We start from the raw sequence: 20,356 nt of genomic DNA, 5'->3' as shown, positions 1-20,356 counted from the left end.
CAAAATTTGGCTCAACGCCGTCCTCTTTCTTTGGAACCCTCTCTGACGATTCCACGTAGTCGTCTGCCAGAATCCTCTTCCATCGGAGGATGAATAGTTTCTCTTTTTGCTTAGCGGCACTTGCTGCCTTACTCCTTGCATCATGCGTTCTCGGAAAAGATGATTTCAACTCTGGATTAGTCATTAGTGAGGTTTCTCGAAAGATAGACCTTTCAACACAGCTGGCTAAAGTGAGTACTTCCTTGACCCTAGAGAATGGAGGAGATTCTGCCGTAGGACACTTTCATCTGGCAATCGAACCAGCTCTTGTTGATAAACTGGCTTTTGTTGGAGCTATGGTGAGTTTTCTTCAGCTTATTTTCTATGTTATGGACAAAGTGCTCCATGTGTGACGGTGAAGGAGAACCTTTTGTCTGTAAATTCTTTTTCATTTCTGCCACGTATCGAATCACAGGAAATTCTCTCGTATGGCTCACGTTTTCCCTGTGGATTTATAGGCCAAGACCCCTGATGATGAGGACTCAAGTTTAACTTTGAAACAAGTAGAAATCGAAGCACACAGGTAAGCTTTTATGTTTGCGAATAAAATAAACGAAACAAATAATAATGATTGGATAGCTATCTTTTTAAAGGTGCGTGACGTCTTGTGGCATTACTCTTGTGGTTTTTGCACAGGGGGCCATACAATCTATTCGTGTAGCTGACTGTTGTTTTATAGTGAATGTACCAGATTTACCGTTTGCCTCACCTATAGTGATATATTGTTGACTATGTACATAAATCATTGATAAATAAATGTTGAATTACTTTACCTGTGGTGTATAGTGGTCCTTTTGCCTCAAAAATGTTTTTTTGAGCGATTTTGAATAAGTCTGAGTTTGTCGTTAATGTAATGCATAAAAGAAAGACAGAGATTCTCATGTGCCAGCCAGAAACCGTCATGCTGATTGCCCTTTTCTGATTGGATGATGTTATTTTGAATTGGACGACGTTATTTTGAATTGGTCAATCAGCTTGATGGTTTCTGGCTGGCACATGGGAATCTTGCTACGCATCCCAGGCGCTCAAATACTATGAGATTTTGATTTTCTTCGAGGGCTAGCCTCCGGTCTATTTGGATGGATTTTCGATTGGAAGGTACGAGGAGAATCGTGTATCTTTTGACCTTAATGCTGCAAAGTTTGAAAGTAGAGCAATATGATTTTTGGGGGGGGGGGGGGGGAAATCGCTCAGGCGCTTGAACCCTTTCAAAACAAGGCTTCCACACTTGTCTTTCTTTTATGCATTACATTAATGACGAACTCAGACTTATTCAAAATCGCTAAAAAAAACATTTTTGAGGCAAAAGGACGACTATACACCACAGGTAAAGTAATTCAATGTTTATTTATCAATGATTTATGTACATAGTCAGCAATATATCACTATAGGTGAGGCAAACGGTAAATCTGGTACATTCAGTATAAAACAACAGTCGGCTACACAAATAGATTGTATGGGCCCCCTGTAGTGTTTGTTTAACTTTATATGTTCTCGAGAAGTTCTTCGAACAGATCGCACAATTGTTTTCTTTTTTTCCTGAAGTAACTATGTTATATGTGATGTTACATGTCGTGATAAATACCTTTTAAAATGATTGCTAGCTAAATAATTTTTTTGGAGGTAGTTCGATGTGAATTTCGGTTGTTGTTTGATAATTTCTCATTTACTCTGGTTACATTACTTTATTCCTAAAAGGTTAGAAATACAAATCAAACAAGTTTGAAATTTATGTACACCTTGTACGCGTGTGCTTTCATAACACCTGGACTTTCCCCTATATTATCCATGTCATTTTAAAGTTAGTTTTTTAATTATCTATGTTTTAGGGAAACAAAGTTCTTCAGAGCAGATCTTGGATTTCGCTTGAAACCAGGAGATTCAGTTGAGCTGACTGTGGATGAAGTATTTGTTCATGCTATGACTCCTTTCCCTACTAAAATCACTCAATCTGAGAAACAATTTGTCCTCTTTTCTTCCAACCATTATTACTACACACCGTACACTGTTAAAAAGCAAAGTGCAACTGTTTCCTTGGCAACATCCTCTGTGGAGTCCCACAGCAAGCTTAAACCCACTAGTCAGTCAGACAATGACATATCATATGGACCTTACAGTGATGTTGAGGCTTTCCAGATCAGTCCCATGAGAGTTCACTTTGAGAACAACACTCCCTTCCTCTCGGTATGTACTGTACAGTTGCTCAACTGCTCAGCTGATGTGAAAATGAAATCAGTGAATCAAATTTTCAAAGCACACTTTTTTTCAGTGGCTCTTAAAGGGGAACCGAAGGGTATTTTTTTTTTTTGCACCTGTTTCTAGGTAGCTTTAGAGGAGTAAGATTAAGTCTAGGTGGTTAATTTCGTCCACTTCTTGATTTTTTACAAGAAAATTCAATTTGAAGTTACCTTTTACCTGCTCTTGTGGCTGGAAGACCCCAGGCTCAAGACAATTAGTAGTGGTTGAATATGACGTCAGTGGTGGGGAACTTACTTGAGAAGGACTCGTATCATTTAATATTTTAATTTGATCCCCATTACAAGTCGTGCAACTTCCTTAACTCTGTAGCCATACTGAAATTTTAAAGGAAGAGTAAGGGGTTATTATCTCTCTTTGCAACTAGTGACCTAATAGCAAGCTAAAATAACTGCTGACATCGCTTTTCTGAGCTCCCGTACTATAAGGTCAAAATAAGACATAAAACTATTTTTTTGAGGTGAAATTGGACCCAAGGACTGAAAAAAAAAAAAAAAAACATTTGGGGAACATTGATATTTGAGCTCTAAGCTGCAATTTAAAAATGATTCAATTTTAGGCCTCAGTTCCCCTTTGACTCTTCCCAAGTCAACTTTTTCTTAATAATAACTGACAATTTTGAGACAAGTTGTGAAAACTTGTATTTAGTTAAAACCAGCATGGGTTGCATGGGTTTTTGCTTGGTGCAAGTTTTACTACAGTTTCATTTGAACCCTTAAAAACATTGACAGGTTGAATCTCTTTAATTTTGGACATCCAAGAGTGATAATTATGTTAATCCTTCTTTCAAGTTGAACCGATCATTGAGCATATAGGAGTGGCAGGGTTGGACACTAATGGCAGCCAACTAGCTACAGACAAGTAGAAATTCAGTTTTGGCTAGTGGTTTTTTATTTCCACCAGCCAGTTTGGCTAGGAAGCAAACTGAAATTGTTGTAACATCTAAGTTGTCAAGAGCCACCTGGCTAGTAAGTTGAAAAGTTAAGTGTCAAGCCCCGAGTGGAGAATTCTGGGAAAAAAGGTGATCAAGATATTGTAAAGTTTCAGTCTATTGGATGTTTCTGAAACTTAATAAGAAAGTTACTACAGTACTTTGGTCTGAAATTTTTCTGTTTCAAGGAATAAATGATGATTATATAGGTGTGGGTACAAGTTAGATAAATGTGAGTTTCTGTGTTTTTAAATTCAGGTGCTGAACATGGCACGAACAATTGAAGTTTCTCATTGGGGCAATGTTGCAGTGGAAGAAACCTTCCATATGAAGCATGTGGGAGCAGAACTCCAGGTAAGGGAAATCACCTGAAATTCTTCCAAACTTACAGTACAGAACTCCAAATCTGTGAAAGCCAGGAACTTCCTGGAGTGACCATTTAACAATATCTTTGGGTTGGTGAAGGTTAAGAATGTTCCATGTAGGATTTTTTTATGGCTTTGACGTTGCATTTTCTGCATGCGACCAATTTATCCCAGACTTTTGTCTCTTATGCTTCTTGTGATGATCTTTTTTTTTTCCATTGCATGCGCATGGGCTAAACATGCATTCTGTCCTGGTGGTTCATGAATGCCATTACCCCAATCTCTACGGTTTCAAACAGCACTACCTGTAGTTGTGGTTATTTAGAGGTAAAGGTAAAGTCTGTGTGCGAGCCTAGTGGCCAATTAGGCCGGTGCTTAACTCATGTTTCTGGTTATTTAATGGAAGAATGTTGTTATTTTGTAACTGTTAATTTCCTCTACACTTATATCTGACCTGCAGGGTCCATTTTCAAGGTATGACTATCAACGTACCCCAGCTCCTGCTTCAATAAAGTCTTTTAAGTCTGTTCTTCCGGCATCTGCCAGTGATGTGTATTATCGCGATGAAATTGGTAACATCTCCACCAGCAACCTGTGGTCTCAAGAGGATTCAGTCGAGTTGGAGTTGCGACCAAGGTTTCCTTTGTTTGGTGGCTGGCAAACAAGGTTCTACATGGGTTATAATGTTCCCAGCTACGAGTATCTATACAACCTGGGTAAGTGGTCAGCTTTGCTGAAGAGGAGAATGTTTTGTTTGATTTATGATGACATGTTCTGTTTTACAGAAGATTTATGTTTACAACTAAGAGCAGTTATCAAAAGGATTATCAAAAGTGATCCTAGATTGCTTTGGTTTTACATGAACTAATCACACCGTTGTGTGAATGGTTCAGAAAATTTGCATAACCATCTTACCAGACTACCTGTTTGTACTTTTTCTTCTTACTAGTTAATGATATTGTTAACCTTGTTTTGATTGATACTTCTGTTTACTTTGATTTTGTTTTTCAAAAGTCAGTTGAAAACTGATTTTTCATCTAATTATTTGTTTTATCCCTGCTATTAGTGAAGGAGGATTGCTACCAAAATAAATGTTTTGACAAACTTTATCACCATAGTTTCAAGTTCAAGGATTGTACTTGATTTGGTGTGAACTCTAATCATTACTAAAGGGAATCTTTATCATGTATATCAAAAGATAGTGGGATAAATGATAAGTCTGTGACCAACTTGTAACATTTCAGACAGGATTGTGTTGATTATGTGTTCTGCCATTTCTGTATATAAATTTATGAAAAAGAAAATGAGTGCTTGGTTTCTTAGTTTTTTCCTAATTTTATAGGCAGCAAATATGTTCTGAAGATGAGAGTAATTGACCATATCTATGATGAGTTTGTTGTTGACAACCTTGCATTGCGCATCATTCTCCCAGAAGGATGCACGTAAGTTTATTTATTATACGTTGTCGTCACCATCTGTCTTCTCATCGACTAAATGCCCACAGTTAATTCTGGGAAACAGCGCAACCTACAGATTATTCACTAATCTGTACCTACAGATTAGTGAATAATCTGTAGGTTGCACGGGCAATGCATGATTTCCGGTGGAGCAATGTCAAGTTCACGGATGGTGAAGTAAGAATGGCTTCTCGATTCACTTCATCAACCCAGCGAAAAATTGAGAAATTACTTGAAGATGAAGATTCTGAAAATACTAAAAGATCTACAGTTTACTTCATTGATACTTTCTTTAGAAATGCATTTAACTCTTCTGCACTAGATTGTTTTATAAAAACAATGAAAATTTGTTTACCACACAGTAGTACATTTTTAAGTGTTCGGAAATAAACTGTGTTCGCTGCGATAATGCATTTCGCGTTATTTTCTTTAAAACAATATATAATAAAACAGTTATTGGATTCAGTTTTTGTGATAGCTGGAATAATCAAGGTCAAGGTAACTAACCGAGACCTTGATTATTCCGGATATCACAAACCTCATCCAATAATTGTTTATTACTTTGTTACTTGAATTGCACAGAGGAACAAATTAATGCTCGTTGTTATCCAACTACACTTTGTAGAGTACAAATAATGCCATAGACAAGTACAAATATCACACAGTATTTGTACTCTAAGAGTACCGGTTAAACAGGTTTTCTCACATCGCGCAAGAGGAGAATTGGATTGAAGTTTAAAAAAAATGGCAGACAATTTGAATCATATTTCCAACCACAAAGAGTCAGAATGGCTGGCATATATTAATCCAAGTTTATTAGATGAATCGAATGAAGAAAAACAGCTAGACAACTGGGAAATTTCTTGATTTATTGAAGAAAATAGAAACAGCAACACAAGAACGCGCCAATTCCATTCTGCTTCGCATACTTCTGTCATGCACTCCCCGTAAATAAGTATCCTCAAAATTCACCCACACTAACAGTTTGGCGTTTGGATAATAAATAACTTATTAGACATTTTGTTTTGTAGTATCGCTGAGTATTTTTACGAGTTATTTGTATTTTGACTCGCCCTTTGGGCTCATCAAAATATGGCACAACTCGTAAAAATACTCAGCGATACTACACAACAAAATGTCTAATAAGATATATTTATTTCATGATTTCATTGTCCATGATGTTGATATATTAGCTGTTTATCTTTTTTTGGCTACTGCCTCCTGTTGAGAGGTGTGGTAGCAGTAGCTACATGCATTCTTAACAGCTTTTTGTTTCTTTAGAGACATTCAATTGAAGGCCCCTTATGAGATGAAGGAAGGAAAACGTGAACTACATTTCACCTATCTGGATACAATTGGGCGCCCTGTGGTTGTTGTACACAAAAGTAACCTGGTAGAGCAACACATTCAGGACTTTGAGGTAAATGAAATTTATTGGGATCCCTTGTAACTCCCATGAGTGACCAAGATAGAATTTCTCCTTACAATATCAATACAATACCAAGCAGAAAGGTGACGAGAATAAAGAAAAATAAGCAATTAGGGGATCATTAATTTAGTTGTCATACAATACCAAATTTTTGGACGTAGCATCGTGAGAATTGTATGATAGACAGTTAGAAGAATTACTAACGAGATCTTGGGAGTCAGAGAGTTCATATGTCAGATACATATACATACACAATCGCCTCCCGGTTGGCTCAATGGATAGAGCGCTGGACTGTTGTGTGGGAGGTCGAGGGTTCAAGCCCTGGCCGGACCAACACTCAAGGTCTTAAAAAAAAAATGAGGAGAATATGCTACCTGTCTATAACATCAAGAAATGGTTAGATATTCTAGTCTTCTCGGATAGGGACGAATAAATTAATGGAGGTCTTGTCTCCTGCAGGGTTAGGGGTAAGAGACATTAATTTCCCACACATGAGTATACTGTGTGATGGATGTCGTGCCCTGGGTGGGATGGCTGGGTGCAGATAGAGGACCACCCTAATTAACTTAGTGTTACTGGTGATATCCTCTGTAAATATTGTTTATTGTTGTTATTATTATTATTATTTTTATTATTATCATTATTATTATTATTACTATTATTATTATTATTATTATTATTATTATTATTATTATTATTATTATTATTATACAAGCAGCCATTTGGTCAATCTGTCATTTGGTTTGTTGGTTTATCTGTAAGGCATTTGGTTGGTTAGCTGTTAGTCAGACTCTTTTCCTCTGCACCTAGATAGTAACTGAGGTACACCTTAATTTAACAAAAGCCTCTCAGTTTTAGACGTTTTCTATAATGCACATTCCTCATACTGTACTGAGATCAGTGGTTCATAGAATGATTGGAATGTTAGATTGACAATGGTGCAAACAGTTTTGCACTCTGTATCTGTATGTGTTCAAAGAACTGTAGCATCAATTCACTTGATGTGCAATTATGATTCTATGCTTAGCTCCACTCTGGTCTTTCAACAGCTGCACTACACCTTCAATAAAGTGCTTCTCTTACAAGAGCCACTTCTTGTTGTTGGTGCTTTCTACTTGCTTTTCATGCTGGTTGTTATCTACATGAGGTTGGACTTTGCGATCAGCAAGGTAAGGCTGCAAAATTTACTGGTGTGAAAAATCTCTCATGAGGTTTTAATTTTATTGTGTAGTGGTGTGGAGGTTGTCCAACTCATAGAATGTGGTAGTATAAGGTGAAACATTTTTTTTTTTTTTTTACCACTTGAGCCCCTTGTTCAGGCTTCGAGATCTCCACTAGCCGGTAGCCTGAGGCTAGTAAAAATTTGGTCGGGCTGGTAAAAAACCATGTTTAATAGCCCACTGGCTAGTTGAAAAATTGAAAGAACTTATATGAATAATGAGTTTACTTGAAGTTCATAGTTGATTGAAAAAAAAAAACAATATAGTTCAAATTTTAATGATAATACCAAGAAAGATGGCAGAAGCCTTTCATCTAATTCATGGCGTCTTTTTTTGTGTTGCGTGTCGATCATAAACATCACTATATCCCAGACTCTGCGCTTACCAATGTTGCGATGCCTTGCACATCGCCTCACACTTGAAGCATTTGTAATATTCTTTTTTGAAGACCTTGCCAATAAGTTAAGAGGAAGGTTTGTCTGTTTGGGGTTGAAGTAGACCTCGAGGGAAATTGATCCAGGCTACAAAGTTGTGTTTTGGGCTAGTAAATTTTAGAAATCACTGGTCCGGTGACTAGTGATGCAGGTAGCCAGGTGTCAAACTCTGTTGTTGATAGATACTGACAGAGTTTGAGTGGTGCTCGTCCAAGGAAGCTTGGTCTACAGAAGGGCTTTATGCTTGAAAGTAGAATGCTTCTCAGGGCACTAGGACATTAGTTACATGCATTGATGGAAAGTCACTGAAATTTCTGTCCTTTAGCCACCAGCAGGTTTCTTTTCTTTCTCTTGGTTAAGATTCTTAGATATTTTCTCAAATAACAGTCATACTAGGCAACTGGTATTACTGTCTATGCTTTTTTTACATGTAAAGAAAACTTTCTTGACGCTGCTGCATCAGGGATGTAGCTAAAGTTTTTAACAGGTGGGAATCTAGCAATGATAGGTGGGTATTTGGGCTAAAGGCCCTTTCAAGCATGCCTTTGGCACACTATACCTAGGGGGGTCTGGAGGCATGCCTCCCCCGGGAAATTTTGAAAATGCATACTCTTGGAGATGCGTTTTCCTTGGTTTTGGGGGCAAAATCAAGGGCATTCATTATTTTGCATACATGAACTACAAATACCGCTGGCCATTGAGCCTGCAAAATGGACGATGCGATGTTTACAATCCTTTCAGTTCAGGTAAGACAGCAATGAAGGTGTAAACAAACAAAATAAATAACAATCTTCTGGCAACATTTAAAAACATTTTGGAGAAAGAAGTAGTGCTTTACAGCAGGAAAAATCACGTTCACAGCCGGGTAATTTTCCCAGCTTCCAGCTATTATCTACATCCCTGTGCATCTATTTGTTATTTACCCACTGCATTGAGTACTTTTACCATGCACTGACTCCCATCTTTCACATATCATTTTTCTTCCCTTCAAGGATGAAGCCAGTGAGTCGCGCATGCGTGCAGCTTGCCTTATCGATGAGGGCCAGCGCCTGGTAGACCGTCAGAGTGGTCTTTACTCAGTGTACTCTGATGCCATCCATAAGTACAAATCAAGCAAAGATGCCACTGCCTTTGCTAATGCCCGCAAGAAGTTGGATGGAGATTACCGGTCCATCAGCCATCAGATCACTCAGGTGCAGAGCTCCCTTAACAAGGAACAACCTGAAGCTGCTGAGAAGGTGAAAATAATGTTCTTATTAAAACTTTGAGGGGTCAAATGTTTTGCCTGTATGGTTTAATATACTGTTACCTAGAATGGAAGTTGTTTCATGCATTCACCTTCTTGTTAACATAGATTCCCATCAAAATCCATTTACCAAAGGTATTCTTTCAAATCATTTTTGCTGGTCATCTCCATCTCTTTTATCATCTAAGAAGTTCAGAAATTGTTTCTGGGTTATAGGTACTGGAAATAAGTAAGGGTTGTATGAAAAGAACCATGAAATTTGACAAGCTATCACCAGTGTCTTTTAGCCTGGGACTTGAAAATACTACATTTATACTTGGACTAGTCTAGTAATTTCCATCACAACTCTGCAGGGAGAGTATAAATGGTGCAAAGTGTTCCCAGGGCTATATACCATTGCTTGTCATGTTTTGTTTATGGGTTCTCTTATTGACTATCATCAAGCTGTGTACTGTAAACAATACATGTACATGTGTTTTGTTGCACAGACATTTTTTTTGTTGTTTCTTGGTGGGGAAAGAGGGGGGGAGGGGAGGGGAGGGAAGGGGAACACTGATCTAAGGAAGGATATGCATTTATGACTGGGTGCTGACTGGAGCCTCTGTTGTTTCATTTTTATAGCTGACCGACCTTCAGCGGAAAGAACATGAGAAGAAGCAGTTACTGGATGCAGCCATTGTTTTGGCTGAAAAAGTGGTGAATGGTCGCATTAGCAAGCAAGGATATTTGGAGAGCGAATCTAACAACAAGGCAAAGAGGGAGAAGCTGAGTGCTGAGATCAAGGCCTTGGCTGCCAGCCTTTGATGAAGTTACTTAGTAATCCCTGTGATGTCAGTTTTAACAATATTAAAGATAATCTGTATTCTGCAACAGAAAGCTTTGAACATCATGCTTCAAGTGTAACTGTTAGAAAAAGTGTAACTGTTAGAATCGTTTTGGTACAATTTAAATGAGTTCTCTCATTGTGACTGGATACAATGGCAACCTGATACACTGACTGTGCATGCAATTTCATGTTTTGAGTTGATTGTGTTTGATTATAGAATGTTGTAATGACTAGAGTTCTGTGTAAGGTAGATGATAAAAATGTGAGGGAAAAATATGTTACATATAGTGTAAAGAAAGGTGATAACTTAAATGTCAAAGGCATGTGATGGAGATCTACAGTTGACAGTCTCTGTTATGTTCACCTCAGAGCTAAGTTTGTGAAAGATTTTCACATTGGAGAGAAACCATATCATTGCAAAGTGTCTTACAGCAAGTGTCTTACTTAACCCTTTAATTCTCAAGATTCAATTAGCGATTTTCTCTACCTACTGCCATGATTTCGTTTTGTAAATTAGACAGCAGAATGAATTCTTATTCCAAAATGACACTCTAGCTAATGTTCTGATCTGCAAGAAGTTACTGTTAATCACTTCTGGGAGTTGTAGGATTAAAGAGGACACCTTTGAATACATATCGAGCTGGGTTAAAGTATTAACTCTGACATCATAGCGGTTATTGAAGTGAGCATCAAACTAAAACAACTAAATTTCAAGTGTTTTGCGAGACTTCTCTCGGTTTTCATTTACTTAGGGTTAGTCCCATTTTGCCACCTATGTTAACGTGAAACACTGTGAAGTTGTAGCATGAGTCTTTGACCCCTTTATAGTAGGTTCTGCCGAAAAAAAATAATATTTTAAATGAATTGTCGATTGAGTTAGTCGAATAATTTATTTCCACCCGTTTTGTGTGATCTCGTGAAGACGTTGCACGGAGGACGAACAAGAGGTATGTTGCAACAACTCACTTTAATCGAAACCACCTGTGTCGCGATGTACAAGTTGTCCGAAGGCGTTCAAAGAGACTTGAAAACTGGTGAAAAAAAATCGACTTGACTCGTTGGATTAGCAAAAGTCCAGCTCACGTGGCACAGGCGTGACAGTGGCCTCAGCCATAACATATGGAAGGGTTACTAAGGTACACCAAACATCTCAGTTCATAGTGTAAGATATGTAATGCTGTGTAGAAGCTAGGAGCAAATGTTAAACGATTGAGTTAATGAATTATTTGAGAGGAAATTGGGAAGAAAGTGCTCCTTTTGTGGTCGAATTGCCTCTTAAATTAATTTAAAACTGCCGTTACAAATGCAACTCTGACTCCGTCCCCAGGCTGGGGTTTTGACCGAGCCGTCGGGGTCCGAAGTCTGGGTTATACAAGGTTGGGTTTTTTTTTCTGGTAGTTGAACGTAATTAACTAGGACTACCGAACAGCTGATCATGAACGAGGTTTTGAAAAATACCCATGTATTTGTGGACGTACTAAATATGGCAAGGTGCGACGAAGTGAAGCAATGGGACCAAAGTGCCTTTGAAAAGGCTTTCAAATGGGCCGGTTACTTTGAAGAGGCAAGTGGACATGGTCTTAATTTTTGTTTATTATGAGCGAGCTCACCCATTATATAATGAACTGAATCCAAAACGCATTTTTATCGACTGTTATTTACGATCTATTGGAAGACAGAAGTATAGATTACGTCATCATTAACGATATCTTACTTTTTTATCGTTTAAAACAAATAGAGTTTGTATTGCCATGCGTCTGTGTTTAATGGGTCACAGAAGATGTCAATTTGTGACAAACTCAGCTGCAACACGTGCCCGTTTTTTGTTCTTACCGCATTTTGACATCATCTGTAATTTATTGCTAAACAGATGTGGGGAAAAATGGAATCTAATTGTTAATTATCTGATAATAATAATAATAATAGTAACACCTTTATTTAGACGTGATAATGTTTAAAGCTGAACAGCTTGTGGGGTCATGTGTAAATCTAAATAAACTATAAATTAAATAAATTCAAATGATGATGGTTTTTGGGGAGAGGGGAAAACCGGAGCACCCGGAGAAAAACCTCTCGGAGCAGAGTAGAGAACCAACAAACTCAATCTACTTATGACACCAGGTCCGGGAATGGAACCCGGGACACATTGGTGGAAGGCGAGCACTCTCACCACTATGTCAACCCTGATGGGCTGAATCTTACATGCATTTTGATTGGTTCTAGCTAATGATCTATTAGAGGACAGATGCATAAATGATGCTACCATTAACAACAACATTTTGCTTTTTTATGATATGAAACAAATAGATCCCTTTTTGCCGTGGGACAGTACGGATATAGATCACAGAAAACATCCTAAGGGGCCGACCATTTAACTATTGAGAGGGGGGGGTGGGTGATTTCTGGTCATCAAGAAATTTTTTTCTAGCAATCTGCTGTGCAGGATATTTTTTTTCAATTTTTTGGTACGTTTTTTTCTGTTACATTTGGGCTGCATGCAATTTTTTTCTTCCAACAAGCGCTTACAGGAAATTTTTTTTCAAAATCACCACCACCCCCCCTCAAAAGTTAAATGGTCAGCCCCTAAATTCAGTAAGAACATCAGGGACACTTGCAGAGTCTCTTGTGCCATTTTTTTGTCCTTACTACAGTTTGCTTTCACCTGTAATCTAAAACTGAACTGATGCACAGCATCATGGAATCCATTTGTTAACTCTTTAACTCCATGAGTGACCAAGTCAGAATTTCTCCTTACAATATCAATACAATATCAAGTAGACAAGTAAAGAGAATAAGAAAATCAGGGGATTATCACTTGATCCAATACCAAATTCTCCAAAAATAACATCATAAGAATTGTATGACAGACATTAAGGAGAATTACTAATGAGATTTTGAGAGTGAAGGGTTAATGTGATTAAATTTGAACTGTCATTATCGGGTGTCTCGAAACTTCAGACCTTGAAACTCCAGACCTCAGACCTTGAAACTTCAGACATCGAAACTTCAGACCCCTTGAAAAGTGATTGAGATTTATGTTTTAACACGGTTAAAAAAAGAAAAGTGATTGAGATTTATGTTTTAACGCAGCGAATTACTAGCGACAATTTTTCTGTCATCACCGACACTGTCTAAGTTTGGTCAGCAGATGTTGGTCAAGAGGGTTGTGGAGTTTTGAGCTCCGCTAAGTGTGAGAGCATATACAGTGTCTGTTTTGGTAGCCTGCCTAGAATAGCTTTGCTATCTGCAGGCTACAAAGGCCTTCATTTCTTTAATTTTAAAAAGTAAAGTCAATGTTGTTGTTGTTGTTGTTGTTGATAAGTGCGAATGGTTTCTTGCGACTTGAAATATCGGATCTAAATAATCAGATATTTCCAGGGGGTTCATAGTATAGTTCTCACTGATTTAGGAGTATAACTATTAAAGAAGATTAAAGAAGATAAGTTTACAGAAAACACATTATTCTGGTATTAACATGTAGGACATCGATCGTTGCACTGTCTGGGGAGTTCATGTTTTTCTCTTTTTTCAGAGATTACACCCGAGGAAGTGAAATAACTTTGCCATTGTTCTTGTCATTCTCGTTTTTGTTTTGACTAAAAATATAGGAAATCTTCAGTACCTGTCTCTAATTATCAATGCGGGATTGTTGTGAGACTTGACACTTGGGGTTAGTCACAACAGTTATCGTAAATAAATCTTCATTCATGTAGAACTGCATTTACAATTTCAATCTTTTTTCAAGGGGTCAAGGGTCTGAAGTTTCAAGATCTCGAAACTTTAGACCCCTTTAAATTTCATATGAATTCAAACTCCAGTTACCAGGATTCATCTTAATTTGTCTGAAATTGTAAACTTTGCGAGTTTTGCAATGAAAGACAATCACTGCAATTATTTGGTAAACTGAAATCAGTTCAATTACCACCACGCTGGTGTTAGCGTTTACAAAAAATGATTGACAAGTTTATCACGGTTTTGTTTATTTAGTAGATTTTGCCAAGGTTTACGCGGGACAAATTTTGTTGGCAGCGTGTCTGAAAATTTGTCAGCTTCGAAGAACTGTCAAGTCACGAGAAACCATTTACACTTATACAGTGTTGGTGATGACAGAAAATTTGTTGCTAGTGCGGATAGGCCCTAAATATTCATTCACTGCGCTAAAACATAAATCTCAATCACTTTTCTTTTTTTAACTGCATTAAAACAAAAATCTCAATCACTTTTCAAGGAGTCTGAAGTTTCGAGGTCTGAGGTCTGAGGTCTGAAGTTTCGAGACACCCTGTCATTATCTTGTCTCTTAGTTTCATAGAAGATGATCAACCCACATACAATCTGTTACAGTAACTAGAGATGTATTTGTGGGGGATAAGACTAGAAACCATGATGTCATTTACTTGTAAAGCATACGCAGCATACATTTCCACTCAATGACTTAATATATGTAATCAGTGTGTATTTGTTTATCCCACTGTCTGTGTTGTCTGTCTTTAAATTATTGAATATACATGTGTAGACACCTAATATAATTAACAATTATTCCACGAGCGCGCGTTGGATATGAGATGATAGATAGCCAATGAGGCGTGTAGCGCCGAGTTGGTTATAATCATCTCATATCCAACAAGCGCAAGTGGAATAATTGTTTTATTAAAAAAACGCCCCCAAGATATTAGACAAATCTTCTCGACTTTATTTTGTAAGAAGAAACTGGATGTTACAATGTACAGATATTAGATTATGGTATATTGGCTCATATACCATAATGGCTTAGCCAATGAAAAGTCTTGATTTGCATTATCCTATGATCCAATTTTTAATAATTAACAATTATTCCACGAGCACGTGTTGGATATGAGATGATAGATAGCCAATGAGGCACGTAGCGCCGAGTTGGCTATAATCATCTCATATCCAACAAGAGCGAGTGGAATAATTGTTTTATTAAAAACGTTAAGTTAAGTTATTAAATTTTATTAAAGTTTTAGCTCCCTTTTAGTTTTAAGCTGACAGGTATGCTTGCCATATTTGTAGATTATGGTATATTGGCTCATATACCATAATGGCTAAACCAATAAAAAGTCTTGAATTGCATTATCCAATGATCCAGTTTTAAATAATAGTAGTTCTACTATCAGGTTATGGCCTCTAAGGGCACTGAGGCATTTTTGTAAGAGATTTACAGGAAACCTCTTCTCACAATTTCGATGCATACCAATCATTAAATTACACATTAAATAGGCGATACACTGTAAGAATCTAGACAAACTTCTCAGCAGGTGGCTGTTATATCAATTAAACACCAAATTATCTTTAACTTGAGCAATTGTAATGAGGTAAAAGTGGGAATTATTAATTGGATACTGGGGTTTTAAAAGTCTTAAAAGGTAATTTTTTGTCACTCTCTTCTTTGTCAGGTTTATCATAAGTTGCAGACAAAGCCTTCATTAGCAGAAAAACTGGATAAATATCTTGATAACTTCAATAAATCTGGACAGATACCGTTTGGAGATCTTATATTATCCTTGGAAGTTCTTGGTAAATCAAAGTCCTTGCTTAGAAGATTTCTGCTTCAAAATCCTCACTTGTCAGAGAGCCAGTTCCACTTGACACTCAAACTATATGGCTTACCTATAGATGAAACACAAAATTGTACCAACATTAGTGATTTTCTCAATGACTCTTTCCACTTGAGCCAAACAAGAGCTGCTGTGCAACTGTTATGCAAAATGAGGGATAGGCTTACTGAAGATATGAGAGCTTTTCAAGAAGGAACAGTAAAGAAATATGTTTCATCAAGTTCTTTGACAAGTCAAGTAGAATTTCCAAGTTCAATGACCTCAGCAGACGTTTCCATAGATGCAGCTGCACATTGTTTATTCAAGCATGTTCAGCATCAGTTAAATTTTGGACCCAAAGGTAATTTATTTCTGAATAAGACTATTTTAAGTATATATTAAAACAGTGGATAGCATTGAAGACGCGCTCTGATTGGCTAGTCAAACTCTGAATGTCCTTTGCTATTTACCTCTGAGCAACTCGGGAAAGAATGGCGTCCTGGTCTGCGTCCATGACAAGCGAAGAAATCACTCAAATTAATGACGGTGGTGTAATTATTATCTCACCACAGTTCAAAATATATGAACTTCATATATTCCTCGTATCTGATTTATCATCACGGGTTTATTACAAATCAACTTAACGGCCTGCTCCCAGTTGGCTTGTTAGCTCAATTGGTAGAGTGCTGCACTAGTAACGCAGAGGTCAGTGGTTCGAATCCCGTACAGGCCTGATTTTTTTCAGGTCTGATTTTCGCTATTGCATAAATAGTGCTCTCTACTGCGAGGATCGTGCATCATACATATTATCTCACATTTTTAGTATATACTAAAACAACTATTCACCTCAGTGTCGGTGCTTAGCGGTGGATATTTACCTCGCCGCTTCACGGCTCAGTAAATATCCACCACCAACCACCACTTCGTTGAATAGTTGTTAAATATTAAGATCTTGGTACCACTTGAAAACCTTTCTCAAGTCTGCTGTTTGTCTTTACCCTTTTACACAGTAACATCTTCAGTAAACATATTCTCCATATCATTCTTTATACATTTCCTGTGGTTCTGACAGTGACATTGTTAAACGATCAAAATGTTCTTTAGTCAGGTATCATTTCCTAAATTCGTCATGATAGCTATATTTGATTCTAGGATAATAATGGTACAAAAAAATTAAATTAGATTAAAAGTTTTAAATAATGAGAAAATGGCATTTGTTTAATATAAAATTTGAGAGATTTTACTGACTGTTCTCTCCTGTGGTTGTACTTTTAAAAAAAACTCCTTAGAGTGAAGGATCTCAAGTGACCACTGATAGACTTTAAGATTAATCAGAAAGGTAATCAATCAAATCAGCTTTTTGGTTCCGTACAGAAATTTAGATGCAGACAAAGTAATAGAGGCATCAGTTTACCGATGCTTTACTGGCCTAACTTTACCGATGGATCGAAAAAGACCTATTACAACTGACTTACCCACTTGAGTCTTACAGCCAATAACATTGTGGCAAAACTAACCAATCATTTTACACAAACTGGACTAAGAACATTCTGCTGACAACAGCTATTCACCTGACTCTGATGATGACTTCCGCACAGGTTGTCAAAACGTCAGTCACCACCACCGACAACAGTCTCTCTGAGGACTACACTCACCCAGACAATCACACTACACTTTCACAGAGGCATCAGTCTCATTACATTTCATATTGATATTTTTAGATTCCAGCAAGAATAGGAAACTTCTCTGTGATAAGCTGACAGAGCTAGCTAAACAGGACAATGGACTGGCGAGCATAATCTCATCACTGGTGTTGACTCCAGATGACTGTCAATCCACTCAAGAAGCTCAGACTGCTACTCAGCTAATTTTGAACTGGGTCCTAGGTAGGCGTTAAGTGAAGGTATTCAGAGCTTATGAGATAGAAGTAGACATAGTAGTTGGTCGAAAAAAAAAATTATAGATTTGGAAGTTGATATCCAAAAAGTGGCCTTTTCTGGTCAATTCATCATGTGGAGGGTTGCTTTTTTTCGGAGGGAGGGGAAGGGAAGAAACTGGAAAAAGCAAAGAGCAGGGACAAGAAAGATCAAGAAACTCATGGTGGTGCAAAAATACAATCCATTCTGTCTAATTCCTGATATTGTTAATGTTTGATTCTCAAAACTGTAAGCAGGAAATAACAACAACAACAACAACAACAACAATGAAACAGCCTGGTTGGACTGGTAACCACCCATACTTGCGGGAAACAGGTCCCATTTGGAATGGTTGTTCTCAGTACTAATGATATTTCCACTACATTTGGCTACATTTTTTTTTTTTTTTTTTTTTGTGTCAACTTTTGAAATTAGAATTTGATCTTACAATGTAACTTTTGAATAAAGTTTACAAAAAAATCTTACAAATTCAAAAATGGCTGTGAATATATGAAAATCATATATTTGAACTGCGGTTAAAGAAACGCATAGGAGAACGATCTTCGCTCAGTGGGTAGAGCGCTGCACCGGCATCGCAGAGGTCACGGGTTCGAATCCCGTACAGGCCTGAATTTTTTCCAGGTCTTATTTTCACACCTGTTCTCCAATGCGCTAAATTTACAAATGGTTTTATAACTTTCAACAGAATTTTTTGCTAGATGCAAACCAGATCCTCGTTTGCTGATCATTCCTCTCCACATGCTCAGTAGAGTGGCTTTTATGTATCCTGCCTTTTTCCAACTGTACCTGTCTCATCTACTGAGCTGGGCAGAACGTATGACCCCTTATGTCTGCAGCCATGAAGAGAAGTGTTGCACTTCGAGAGGAATTCAGTGGAGGTAAGCGATTTCTAGAATCTGTTGCAAGCAAAAAATTGTCAACAGTCGGTGCTTTTAGTAGCCCACCCATCCTCTCGCTGGGTCTCACACTTGAATTTACCAAACTCGTACAGTGTACGTCTATCTTTTATGACTGATTTTCTTCTCGGTTAAGCGATTATGTCGCATGGTTACATGTAGAGGCTATGCGATCGCTTTTCAGTTCATTTGCGCAAGTGGATTTGGATCCTGACCTCCCAGTCCCAATCACCGACAGAAAAAGTCGTAATTTTTTTGCGTGTTACAGGCGAACGGGGGAAAACACGCGGTGAGCGCGAGTCGTGCAATAGGGAAAGAGCAAAAGAAAAAATGGTTTGCACATCTATCACTCGTTCGCGACTCGCGCTTCGCACTCTCTTCGCGTTTGTCTCCGTTCGCCTGAAAAACGCATGATAATCAAGCTCATTCAGCAGGCTAAATGGACCCCTAGAATTTAGGGGGTCCATATCCGCTAGCGAACGGGGGTTACGAATCCGGAGGGATTCGAATCCGCTGTGATACTGGCATCCTCTTTTAGAGGTGAATTTCTATGGATCATTTCGGGAATTAGATCGCGTTTATTCTGATTCCTTTAAGAAATGAAAACAGTTCCAAATTTCCTTTAATTGGGTCACTTCTTTTCTTTTCTATTTCAGATACCAGGTCCACGAACATTCGGTGAAACTTCAAGACATTAGACATGAGCACCTTACGTTTACAAATCTCGCTGATCACCTGAGGCACCTAGTAACTGGACCTGTGTCTATTGCAGATGCAACATACAGCGAACTTCAACATCGGTTTGCTGAGAGAGAATCAGTAATTGATAGTCGTCAATGTAGAAATGCTTGTGATTCACTGAATCTGAACATTTGGGAAGACCTTGGAGCTTTTTTACGTCAAGATACAAACCACTGACAATTTAGCGAACTTTAATGTGTTTTCCTCAATAACTTTTCTTGCATTTCCTTCATCTCAGTCATTAAAAAAAAATACGAAAAAAGTGTTTTAGTTGATGGAAATGTTTACACTTCTAATTAATCCACTAACTTCTGCGCCAAACAAGAGGCACAGATTTAAAGTTTTACTGTTTGCGTTAAACTTTCCGTTGCTCTCTCATTTCTCGAGGTGAAAAAGTAAATGAGGTTAGTTCGCAGTCTTTGAACCGAGAAATGAAGTTATTGCTATAAGCAATCATTATAGAACTCTGTGGATTACTTAAAGTTAGGTTGATGAAACGAGAAATGTCGTTAACCAGCAATAACAGCTCTTTGACTTCCTTAACACAGATGGTCACAGACGGATTTAGAGCAATAACTCTCTCCACCAATCAGATGCAAAATTAGAACCAATCACGACTTGGTCGCCCGCGTTTTCCCGCGCTTTCCCGTGCTTTAGGCAGTTAATTTTTTTTTCTCAGTGACTGCTTAAGGTTTTTTCCTTTCTTCTGATTGGCTGTTGTGATAACTATGGTTTTGGCTTTACGACACTTAATCGAAAAGCGCGTTATATGATTTAACATACTAACTATGATTTAACAGCCGGCATGTGCGACTCTTTTCCTGTTCGATCAAAAACTAGAACTAACCTTGCTTATCACTGATGGCCTAAACTCGCATATTAAGTCTTTGTAAATCTGTAGGTAGCAGACTGGGCAAAATAAAATGAATCTTAGCGGAAACTATTGCATACATGGTATATTCTTGACTCAAAAATGTGAACTATTTTTATTTAGAAAACAGGCTTACCTCGTCTCGGTGAGGTT

The 20,356-nt window shown here is 37.8% G+C and overlaps 2 protein-coding genes across 2 annotated transcripts; both read left to right on the top strand.

Annotated features, from left to right (window-relative positions):
- On the top strand, positions 1 to 11,067 carry LOC111338815 (dolichyl-diphosphooligosaccharide--protein glycosyltransferase subunit 1). The gene is made up of 10 exons (XM_088733027.1): positions 1 to 338; positions 498 to 562; positions 1,869 to 2,223; positions 3,485 to 3,580; positions 4,052 to 4,307; positions 4,934 to 5,033; positions 6,330 to 6,468; positions 7,527 to 7,646; positions 9,124 to 9,369; positions 9,999 to 11,067. The coding sequence occupies exons 1-10, from the start codon at positions 90 to 92 to the stop codon at positions 10,179 to 10,181; spliced, it is 1,809 nt and encodes a 602-aa protein (XP_088589153.1). The 5' UTR covers positions 1 to 89; the 3' UTR covers positions 10,182 to 11,067.
- Positions 11,068 to 11,218: 151 nt separating this feature from the next.
- Positions 11,219 to 20,272, top strand: LOC111338808 (uncharacterized). Its single transcript, XM_088733028.1, has 5 exons — positions 11,219 to 11,767; positions 15,618 to 16,119; positions 17,480 to 17,644; positions 18,381 to 18,573; positions 19,248 to 20,272. The coding sequence occupies exons 1-5, from the start codon at positions 11,639 to 11,641 to the stop codon at positions 19,507 to 19,509; spliced, it is 1,251 nt and encodes a 416-aa protein (XP_088589154.1). The 5' UTR covers positions 11,219 to 11,638; the 3' UTR covers positions 19,510 to 20,272.
- The last annotated feature ends 84 nt before the right edge of the window (positions 20,273 to 20,356 follow it).

Source organism: Stylophora pistillata, chromosome 9 (assembly GCF_964205215.1).
Source record: "Stylophora pistillata chromosome 9, jaStyPist1.2, whole genome shotgun sequence".
In the NCBI taxonomy this organism is placed as follows: domain Eukaryota; kingdom Metazoa; phylum Cnidaria; class Anthozoa; order Scleractinia; family Pocilloporidae; genus Stylophora; species Stylophora pistillata.
This window is presented reverse-complemented; position numbering and strand designations above follow the sequence as displayed.